The 11,273-nt window shown below is 44.8% G+C and overlaps 1 protein-coding gene across 1 annotated transcript; it reads right to left on the reverse strand.

Moving 5' to 3' along the window:
- Positions 1–12: 12 nt before the first annotated feature.
- On the reverse strand, positions 13–10,772 carry Mpzl2 (myelin protein zero like 2). Its single transcript, XM_052188493.1, has 6 exons — positions 10,487–10,772; positions 9,411–9,577; positions 8,919–9,129; positions 6,308–6,455; positions 4,049–4,121; positions 13–2,129 (listed from the first exon to the last, which is right to left on the reverse strand). The coding sequence occupies exons 1-5, from the start codon at positions 10,542–10,544 to the stop codon at positions 4,058–4,060; spliced, it is 648 nt and encodes a 215-aa protein (XP_052044453.1). The 5' UTR covers positions 10,545–10,772; the 3' UTR covers positions 13–2,129; positions 4,049–4,057.
- Positions 10,773–11,273: the final 501 nt, after the last annotated feature.

The following is an 11,273-nucleotide window of genomic DNA, read 5'->3' on the forward strand; positions in this document are numbered from 1 at the left end:
ATAATTCTTTATTACTAAGGGTTTATTTACACAGTGATTCAGGCATAATAAAAAATAAGTTACAGTACAAAAGTACTCTTAGGAAGGAGACACTGAACAAAAATGTGATACATCATGAGTATTCAAACAAGACACAAGCTGCAAGTTCCCTGGAGACAATCCCTGTGAGATTTTAACTGCTTCATTACAAGTATGAAATATACACAGGCCATCTGTTTAAAGCAATATCCAGTTGTTATATTCACAAGAAAATAGAGAGATAATTTGTAGCATCAAAACTAGGTATCGAAACTTTAGACAAGGGAATGATGGAGCAGGCCCTAATTCCTAGCACTGGGGACACAGAGGCAGTGGGATCTCTGAGTTCAAGGCCAGCCTGGTCTACAAAATGAGTTCCAGGACAGCCAGAGCTATATAGTGAGACCCTTCCTTAATCTTGAAGAGAAAGAGGGGGAGGGAGAAAAATAAGAACAAAACCTTTTTTAGGAATTCTAAAAAGCAGAACAAGATGTATAGAATGAATTTCAAGACCAAAATTTATATGTAAATTATGCCAATTTGTTTTTAAAGACTGGGTAAAATATCATGATCCCATATGTAGAAATAGAATCTTTTGGAAATTCCAGTTTATTAAAAATAATCTGTGCAGCCCAGCCAGTGAAGACTAAACCATCACATGACAAAGATTCACCCCGGACCTGAACTTTTAGATGTTCTCTGTTCTCCAAACAGTGCTAGTTTGCACAGACTGTGTGACTAGACACAAAGAAGAAAGCCATCCCTCCTCTTTCCGTAGGCCACGTGAAAAGTTTGCTTTATACTCAAATAAAGGGAAAAATAAAAGTGGTTCATTCCACTTAGGTAGTTTTTGGTATTTTTTTTGGTCCATGGCAAATTCTCCTTAAAATAAGGTGAATTAAAACCAAAAGAACTTTAAATGATCTCTTCCAGTTCTCACACATAAGACTATAAAAAATGGTCATTTGCTTTGGGTTGGCCTTCTTCACAAGTTGGTTGTTTTTTTTTTTTGTTTTTTTTTTTTTCTTAAGTTACAGTGTATCACAAAGTCCTCTAGTAAATTGCTTAATAACTCCAGCCTGCAAATGAACAGAGGCTTCTGAGGTGAGGGTGAAAGAGAGCGCATAGCAAGTTGGCTGTGCTCATTACAGACCTACAGCTGGGCGAGATGTGGTGGTGCACCCTTAACTGAAGCCCTTGAGAGCTGAGGCACGGGGTGTCTCTAGGTTTGAGGCCAACTCTGCATAGTTAGCTCTAGACCAGCCAGCACTACATAGTGAGAACCTGTCTAAAAATAAATAAATAAATATAAAAGTGATGCTGAGCGATTCATCCTGGTAGAGCTTGCTGGCGTCCTGGTGTTCTTGTGACCTTTTGTAGTTACTGTCCTTAGACTTGCACTGTCACCTATAAGCCTTGGGATAATTGACAATAAACCTAGGATACTGAAAAAAAAAATCAGTAAAACAGGATGTTTCCATTTAAAGACAACCATGAAAAATCAGACTTCCCATGTGAATTTGGGTTTTGGTATTAATCCGAAATGGCTGGAATGTTTTGCTTCATTTATTTTCATCTTACGGGGGCGGGGCGGCCACCTGCAGGTGCCACATGCATTCAGTGCCTGCAGATGCCAGAAGAGAGTGCCACATCCCCTAGCCTAGAATAGGTGCTGGGAACTGTACTGGGATCTTCTGCAAGAGGTCAGTTGAGCCATCTCTCCAGACCCCTTAGCACACCCGTGCACTGTTCTAAAGAAACTAAATTGTGAGAAGGAGGCGTACCCGGGCAGACAAGCTAGTTGGCTTCTTACCCCTCTGATGCCAGTATACACAGGAGTACTGGAGTCACACACCATAGGAATGTGGAAGGACAAACATGTAACCTCTCCATTTGCAAAAGCTAAGGCACAGTTGTGCTCTGGAATGAGAACCGTAGTAATGAAGGTGAGCCTCAGCCCGTGGCTCAGGCAGAACCCAAAGCTGCCAGTCAGGGGCGTTGTTCATCTAGGCAGGTCTGTGCTGCAGAACCTGTAGGACGACACGTCTTCACTGGAAACATTCCCATTGATTTCAAGGGGTGTTGATGCTGTCCTCAAAAATCCTCATCCTCTGGAATACAAAAGTTTAAAAGGTCAGTGTTCTGGAGAAGAGTCTAAGAGGAATACCTGGCAGTGACACCATTCACTCCTCATGGAGATTGGGTTTGGTTTGCTTTGGTTGGTTTGATTTGTTTTCTGAGACAGACTATATATAGTCTGTGGTTTCTGACAGGAGATACAAATTTAAACAAATTACAAAAATCTCTGCAGCCCAGGCTGGTCTGGAACTCAAGAGATCTGCCTGCCTCTGCCTCCTCCCAAGCACTGAGATTAAAGGCGAGCACCTCTACCACCCGGAAAAAAATTCAGTTTTTATTTTCAAAGAGTTTACTTACTGCTCTTTATTACATGTTTCTCAGATCCAGTAATATATATATATACTATTTTATATATATACATACATACACACACACACACAAACACACAAATATACACATATACACATACACATATATATAAAATTTGGTTGGTTTGTTTTTGGGGGAGAGAGGTTCTTTTTATTTATTTTTTTTTTTTTTTTGGTTTGGTTTGGTTTGGTTTGGTTTGGTTTGGTTTGGTTTGGTTTTGGTTTTTCGAGACAGGGTTTTTCTGTGTAGCCCTGGCTGTCCTGGAACTCACTCTGTAGACCAGGCTGGCCTCAAACTCAGAAATCCACCTGCCTCTGCCTCCCAAGTGCTGGGATTAACTTTGTTTTGTTTTTTGAGATAGGGTTTTTCTATGTAGTCCTGACTGTCTTGGAACTTCCTTAGTAGACCAGGCTGGCCTCAAACTCAGAGATCCACCTGCTTCTGCCTCTGCCTCTGCCTCTGCCTCTGCCTCTGCCTCTGCCTCTGCCTCTGCCTCTGCCTCTGCCTCTGCCTCTGCCTCTGCCTCTGCCTCCCAAGTGCTGGGATTTAAAGGCATGTGGCAATGCCCAGCCGAAAGTCCAATTTTTTTTGTAATTTGTTTAAATTTGTATCTCCTGTCAGAAACCACAGACTATAGTTGATGATATTAGTTGGTTAATTTTTCTTTAATCTTTTTCCTGATTTATTTCACTTTATGAGTGTTTTGCCTGCCCATTTGTATATATACCAGGTGTGTGCTATTGCCCAGAGAGCTCAGAAGAGGACACTGCATCTCCTGGACCTGGTATGAATAGTTGCAAGCCACTACATGAGTGCTAAGAACTGAACTCGGGCCCTCTGTGAGATCAGGAAATGCTCTGGACTGGCGAGCCGTGTCTCTGATCCTTGGATTATTTACCGTCATGCCATAAATGACTCACAATAAAGACTAAACCATCAGAGATTAATCTTTTCATCTAAAATGATTTGTTGAGCTGGACAGATAAAATAGCTCAGTTGGTAAAGTGCTGTCATATAAAAATAAAAATCTGAGTTCAATCATCAGAGCCAGATAAGCAACTGGGCATGGAGACGCGTGCTTAGAATCCAGGCTCTGGGGAGGCAGGGAGAGGTGGACCTTTGATGGCCACACAGCCTATCTTAAACACACATACACACACACATACACACACACACATACACACACACACACACACACACACACACAACAAAGTAGATGATAGGGAAGGTTGTCATCTGATCTCTACATGCATGTGCAGACACACACACACATATACACACACACAATTTATTCACATATTGGAAGTTCATTACTGGTAGTGGCTAATAACCCTCGGACCTCAAACAGTAGAATCCTCTCAGCATGAAAGGAAGTAGTCCGGCTTCTTAATCATGTACACAAGTACTCTGAAAGGGAAGTCAACTATGAGGCTAATAGGAGACTAATCTGCCAGGCCAAGAGACTCTACTCCTGAATAGAAAGCGTCCTCAGCTATTGTACAGTGACCCGAGAGATCTCTGTCGGAGCCGGGCTAGCAGCTGTGCAAACTGAAGAAAGAAGTCACCTGCGTGTGATCCTTACCTCACAGCGTTAGTCTGTGCCTTCCACATAAACAGAGACCTTGGTCCCTTGGTTGAGTTTCTCCTCTTCTTTTCTGTAACAAAGGAGCAGAAGTCAAATGTTAGGTGACAAGGGAGGAAGCCAAGATGAAGGCCCCATTGCAGCGTCAGGTAAAGTACTGTGGCACGTGCTTTGGGAAGAATTACATACACCTGGACATCCATCCAAGTCACAGAGAACTAAACAGCCTGCACCATGTAAATGATAATACCGATGCCCCACATGACCCACGAGTCCAAACTCACTTTTCAGAATACAAGATAACTGCCCTGGGATCTAACAGTGCTATGGGCATTTAAAGTGCACACCTATGCATTACCATGGTGTCTGATTTCTAATGTCTACCCCTCTGCAAAAGGGGGGAAAGTTCTTTTCGTTTAACGTAGAAGTCCCCTTATCAATTATATTCTCTTCAAATCAGAATCCTGTCAATGGGTCCCTTAGATGTTTCACAATCGATTACATTTATTTCAGTAAATATTTACTAATTAAAATAAATGAATGGTTCTGGGGGAGGTATCAATAAATCCACGTGCAAAAGAACTAATTGAGACTCTTAATTATACACAAAACCTACCTGAAAGTACACCAAAGACATAACTGTAAGAATGTAACTAAAACTACAAAACACTCTAAAGGAGCTGGACTGCCTCAAAACAGAAAACTCTTGGGTCTTAATAGATAATGTTCATGAAGAGGCGAAGAAAACCCAGAGAGCGGGGGCAATTGCAGGGAACGTAGCTGAAAGGAGCCAGACACCTAACCACTACAGCTTAATGAGAAGACCTCCACCTCAGTTTCAGGGCTGGCGGACTATCTGAATAGATACATCTCCAGAGGAGCTCTGGAGGGGAAACGGGCTAACACCTGGATAAGGATGAGGACCATTAGTCAGCACACCAATGGAAATCAAAAAAATCTCACTGACCTACCACTAGAGGGCAATAATCAAAAGGGAGAATGTAGAGATTTTTTGGGGTTTGGTTTTTGTTGTTGTTGTTTTTGGTTTTTTGGTTTTTCAAGACAGGCTCTCTCTGTGTAACCTGGCTGTTCTGGACTGGTTTTGTAGAACAGGCTGGACTCAAACTCACAGAGATCCACATGCCTCTGCCTCCCAAGTGCTAGAATTAAAGGTGTGTGTGTGTGTGTGTGTGTGTGTGTATGTGTGTACCAGCACACCCAGCTAAGTGGAGAAATTCTAATGCCCATAACAAAACACTTTGTCAATTCCTCCAAAAAAAATTCGATAGTTATTAATGACTAGACAATGCTTCTTTCGTTTTTTGGGAAAGTTGAAAGTATGTATACAAAAACGTGTGTAGAGCATGTTTGTGGTGATTGATATTAGGCATCATCTGAACAGACAAACAGTATGTGGTATGTCCATTATACTGGACTATCATACAGACATCAAAACAGATGACGGAGTTCATTGTGTAAACTGCTTGCTGTGCAAGAATCTAAATTCAGATCTCCTGGTACCCTGCAAACTGCCCCATGAGTGGTAGACAGGAGGATCCCAGGGGCTTGCTAGACAGCCAGTTTAGCCAATCAGTGAGCACCAGGGTCACTGAGAGACTCATGTCTTAAATTAGGTAGAAAACCATATGCATGCTGGGCACCAAACCCAGGCCCTCCATTAGAACAGCCAGTGTTCCTAACTCTAAGCCATCGCTTTGGCCCAAGTGGGTGAATTTTGTAGCTTATGAATTTTATCTGAATTTAAAAACATTTACTGATCACTTACTGTCAGCAGAGCAAACTTTCCTGTCTCTGGGTCGCAGGGACAGATGAGCGCCTCACCCTGCATCTCTTTATGCGTGTGTTTCACCTTACAGAGGATATTTTTAAAGCTTCACATGTGCAGGGCTTTTAATAGCACCCAAATCCCACATAATAATGAAATTCTATGGTGGGGTCCTTTGTAAAATTAAGGAACTGTTTGAATCCCATTGCTGTTGTTAGCTTGTTTTTAAGTATGTGTGTGTATCTGTCTGAATGCAAGCTCGTGCGCATGAGGTCACAGAAGCCAGAGGTGTTACATCCTGTTGGAGCTGGAATCACAGACTGTTGTGAGCCACCAGATACAGGTGCTGGGAACAGAAACCAGATCATCTGCAAGAGCATTCTGTGCTCTTAACCACTGAGCCGTCTCTCCAGCCCCCGGCTAAGAAGCCTTTTTATAAAGGCTTTTTCCCACCAGCGCTCTCTCAGCCTTACGATTTTGTCCCCTCAGCTTTATCAGCCCGGTCTGCCCATCGCTTTTTCCGGAAGTGCTGGAAGAGGACCACCACGATTACGATTATGATCATCAGCGCGCAAGCAGAGCCGATGGCCACCGCCAGGAAGTAGATCTCGGAGAAGGGCACTGTAGAAAGAGAAAAACAAGATGGCAGCTAATGAGGTGAGATCTAAAGACAGCGACGAGGCACGCCAGCCTTAGGCAGACTCTTCCTCTCCTACTTTATGAATACCATGTGGCCTCTGGCAGCAGTGGGAAACATACACAGACTCCATCAGGGCTTCTGTAGCGTGACTCTAGAAGCAATGACAGCTCTGCTGGGGAACTTTGAAGTGAACTTCTCAGGCCCCACCCCAAACGGGCTGGACTAGAAGCACTGGGGGTAAATCCAGCAATCCATGTTTGGACATGTTTCCCAGGTGGTGATGACAACACCCAAGTACTGAGAACCGTTGAGTCACTTGAACTGCCCAGTAATTCAAGTTTTTGCTAATCTAGTCAGACCTATGCACAACTCAGTCCTGCGTACGCCCAGGCTTTAAAGCATTTACTGTGTTCCTGTCATTATAATGGAAATGAAAGGGAGACAGGAAATAAAGCGATAAGCCCCAACATCCAGAAGGAACATCAAGAGGATATTTATCCCAGGATTTTCCAGCCTGGAATCTCTCAAAAAGGATGAAGCTCCTGGAATCCAGTGCCTTCTTCTGGCCTCTGCAGGTACCAGGCACACAGGCAGACATGCAGGCAAACCACCAAAATGCATAATGGAGAATGGGCAGTCTCTTTAGATGTACCTCCATTTTTTAAAATACAGAAACAGGGCCACAGTTTCCTGTAGGCTCTCAAAACATAATATATTAAATGATTACTAAATTGTGTGTGTTGTTGTTGTTTGTTTGTTTGTTGTTTTGTTTGGAGTTTTAATTTTTTTGCCTAGCTGTTAGAAAAGAAAACAAAAAAACAAAAGACCTGAAGTCTAAAGATATTACATTACTTTTTTTAGTACTCAGAGGACTTATTTGGACCACACGGCTCTCTCTTGGGAGGAAAGCCTAGAATGGAGGTTTTAAACTAAACTGGGGAGGAGTAGTGGGAAACAATCACACCATGTGACAGACTAAAATGTTTTGAACAACCCGGTGCACTCTGAGAGGCAGAGGCAGGCGGATTTCTGAGTTCAAGGCCAGCCTGGTCTACAGAGTGAGTTCCAGGACAGCCAGGGCTATACAGAGAAATCCTGTCTCCAAAAAAAAAAAAAAACAATGTGGTGTGTTAAGAATAAATATGTAAATATTACCAGCCTGGACTACATAGAGAGATCGTTTCTCAAATAGCAAGACACACACACACACAAAGCTCTTTCTTATTAGCTGTGTAACCTGGGTTATTTATTTATTTATGGACCCTCAGTTTCCTATGTTAAGATATAACAATATCCATTTCTTGAGTGCTTGTAAAAAATAAAACTGTGCCTGTCTATAATAAGTACATATATATATATCACTATTATAATTTCCAGTACAACTCTGAGTTTGGAAGACTTTACAAATTCATTGCACCATCTGTCCTCATTGGAATCTTTATTATGTCATTCTTACTGTATATATGACAAAAGCAAAATTTATGGATAATTGATATACAAGTAGCCAGGGCTCAACTGCGGTTCTCCAACTTGGAAGGGTTGTGGTCCAAGTTCTCTGTCACATGGCATCATTTCCAGGTTGTCTTTATAGTACGGGAACCTGCTACACGAATTGGAGAACAGTTTGAGAGTCTGAGATGGTTGGGTGTGAGTCTGACGTGACTTCATTTACTAACTAATGAACCGGGGGAGTGACTTACACTTGTTAACCTCAGTTTCCTTGTTAGTAAAATGGGAGACACTAAATATATAACAGACCCATGAGATATGTAAAGAGTAAGTAAGATGAAGTCTTCCTCAAGCGGTTAAGAGCACTGGCTGCTTTTTCAGAGGACCTCAAGTCAATTCCTAGCACTCACACGGTCGGTGACAACTATCTGTAACTCCAGTTCCAGGGCCTCTGACACCCTCTTCTGGCTTCCAGGGGCACCAGGCACTTAAGTGGTGCAGACATATATGCAAGCAAACCACCCTTGCACATAAAATAGCGATTTTAAAACTGTTTTTAAGAGAATAAAAAAAAAAGTATAGCACAAAGCCCCTGACAACAGGGAGTCCTGAGTAAACACTGCTGACCGTTATTGAGAGTGTATCAGGATTAAATGAACTGGTGTACCAAGCACTTTGGACTGTGCCTAGCACACCAGGTACCCAGTAAGCATCTTGAATAAATGAAAGAATGAACAGGCCTATTGTGAGTGTCTTTATCAGTCACTTCCTGTCCTTTCCACAGCCTCAAGGCCATTCTTGTCACAGATTCCTCAGATTTCTTTGTATTAATTTGTTTCTTTCTATGACTAAACAAAGTCTTTATTTTTTCACCCCGGGACTCCTTGATCTCTGAAATTCCCAGCTCTGAAGACCTAAGCCCTCTCCTCTCCCTTCCAGCTTCACAAAAGATGACTTGGGGGGCGGGGCTCCAGCTTTCACTTCCCAGAACCTACCAGTGTGCACAACGCTGAGCCGGATGGTCCCGATCACACCATCAACGTCAGGTGGATTCTTCACCTGGCAGGTGTATGTCCCATTGTCATCAAACTGCAGTTTCCAGAGCAAGATGGAGACATCGTACCGCTCAGGGTTTCCATCCCAGACCACCCGGTCTTTGAACCGTCCACTCATGGGCTTGAAGGGATCCATGTGGTAGTAGAATACCTACAGAGGAGAAGGGGGATCTTTTCCTCTCTGTCCGGGGCAGGAGGCTGAGGTTGTGGGGGTGGAAGAGAAGCATCATGGCGTCTAGCCAATGGTCCAGCTCCTTGCAACATTCTCCGGCTTCCCTTTTCTCGGACCTATTACCCTCTGTCCCAAGAACTGGTTCCTAACTTAATCCGGTGCATGCGCCTAACACAGGAAAGGCGGGGAGGGGGGGGGGGAGGATCACCACAATGCATCCTAGTCAACAGTCCTCTGGAAGATGACAAGAATCTACTTACAAACTGCTCGCGACCCCCATCTCGAGGTCGGAAATTCCACGTCACAGTTAGCGCATCTCCCACAGGAGCAAAGCTAGAGAAGGTGCATTTTAACCGAACATCTGTCCCGTTGACGGCCTCCAGGGCCCCGGAGGTGTAAATTTCCACAGCAGCTGTAGGACAAAGGGCTGCAGTGGAGGGCAGGAAGAGGTTAACAGCGGTGTATCACTGAGGAAAAAAACGCTGACACTTTCCAAATATGCCAACCTTCAAATTCACTTCACCAGGAGTCTGCAGATTCCTACCCGCACACTGCTTTGACCCTCCCATCCCGAGGGCCAATTAGAAGTAAAACTACCTGGTGCTCTCACTTTCTTCACAGCCTTACCGTGCCAATTTCAGAACAGTAACCAGAAACTACAAACATCAGCAAAGGAGATGGGAGAAGCAGAAACAAAAAATCCTAACGCTGGTCAGGCACGGTGTATTACGATCAAGCAACACAGTATATGATTTTTTTTGTTTGTTTGTTTTTGTTTTTTTAAAAAGTCTCCAAGCGGGTAAACTTTGCAGCATGCAGCCCTGGGGCTGCTGCTAGCCTGCGGGTCAATCCATCCCAGCAGTTGTGCTTCCCTGACCCCTTGCAACCCGTCCACCACGTGGCTTATTTACAAATCCGGGTGCGTGCATTGGGACAGCTTCAAAACCACAGCGGGACTCTCGCACTGATAATCTAGGTTTGCTCTGCGGTGCTGCAGGGAGTCGCAGACAAAATCCTCCCACGGAAATCCAAGGGCCAAATCTAACCGGCAGCCCGAGGTTGAGAGCAGCCGCACAAAGATCGTGTGTAACCTGAGATCAGAAAGCCCTCTCTGTGCCTGAATCACGGGCGGCCAAACACACCTAAACCTGTTTGCCCAAAGTACTGCCCCAAAGCAACCCACCGAAATGAAGTTTCGGTGAAGTCTGGACTAGAATGAACTGCAGCCGGCGTTCATCTCCAAACCGAGCCCTTGAGACTTCTTTCAAGCCCTGAGCTCTGTCTTTACAGAATGGGCGGCAATGGTAGAAACTCCTAGAAGCCCGCCAGTTCTTACCTGTGAGCTGTAAACTCAGGAGAAGTGGAAGCACACGCGCGGGGCTCTTGCCATACATCAGGGAAAGCCAGCCGTGGCCCCAGAGGCCAGACCCGGCAGACCCAGCACTCCAGCACCCAGCCAGGCCAAGGCTAGGACGAGCAGGCGCCGCAGTTTTCTGCCCGAGAGGTCCGAGTCCCTCACCTATGGGGAGGTGCACAGCCAAGCCAGCCAGTCTTGACTCATCCCTCCCAGGCCGGTACAGCTCCGGAATGAAAGGTGGGGCCTCCGCACCCAGCGCCCTCCTCCCGATTCTCCCTCCCGCCCTCCTCCACACTCCAGCCCTCTGCGCAAAGGTCTCAGACTCTGCAGTCCTCTCTTTACTTTTCCGTTCATCTGACCGAGCCCCTGGCCTCCGGATGGCCTCAGAAGCAGCCAGAGGAGGTGGCGCCAGTTTGAAATGTCCCAGGCTTCTCTGGCCTTGGTCCCACACACACCCTTTTAAAACGAGCTTTAGCCTTGCCTAGAAAGTGAACGTTGAAAGTAGCTTGCTGTGATTCCTGTCCTTGGGACCACATTAGCCTAGGGCCTGACTCGCCGCACCCATCAATTCTGGGAGTTCCTTAAGACCCTCTGGTGCAGGCAGGCTCTCCTGAGACGCAGCAGAAAGAAACCATGTTGGCCCCTTCCTCAGCTCAGGACAATTCCCCTGCTCCTCTATTCCAGCCGGGCAGATTGCAAAGGACTTTTCTCTCCACAATCCTCTGAAAAGGAATACCATTTTAACAGTGTAGAGAGTAACTGCTCA

Source organism: Apodemus sylvaticus, chromosome 7 (genome assembly GCF_947179515.1).
Source record: "Apodemus sylvaticus chromosome 7, mApoSyl1.1, whole genome shotgun sequence".
In the NCBI taxonomy this organism is placed as follows: domain Eukaryota; kingdom Metazoa; phylum Chordata; class Mammalia; order Rodentia; family Muridae; genus Apodemus; species Apodemus sylvaticus.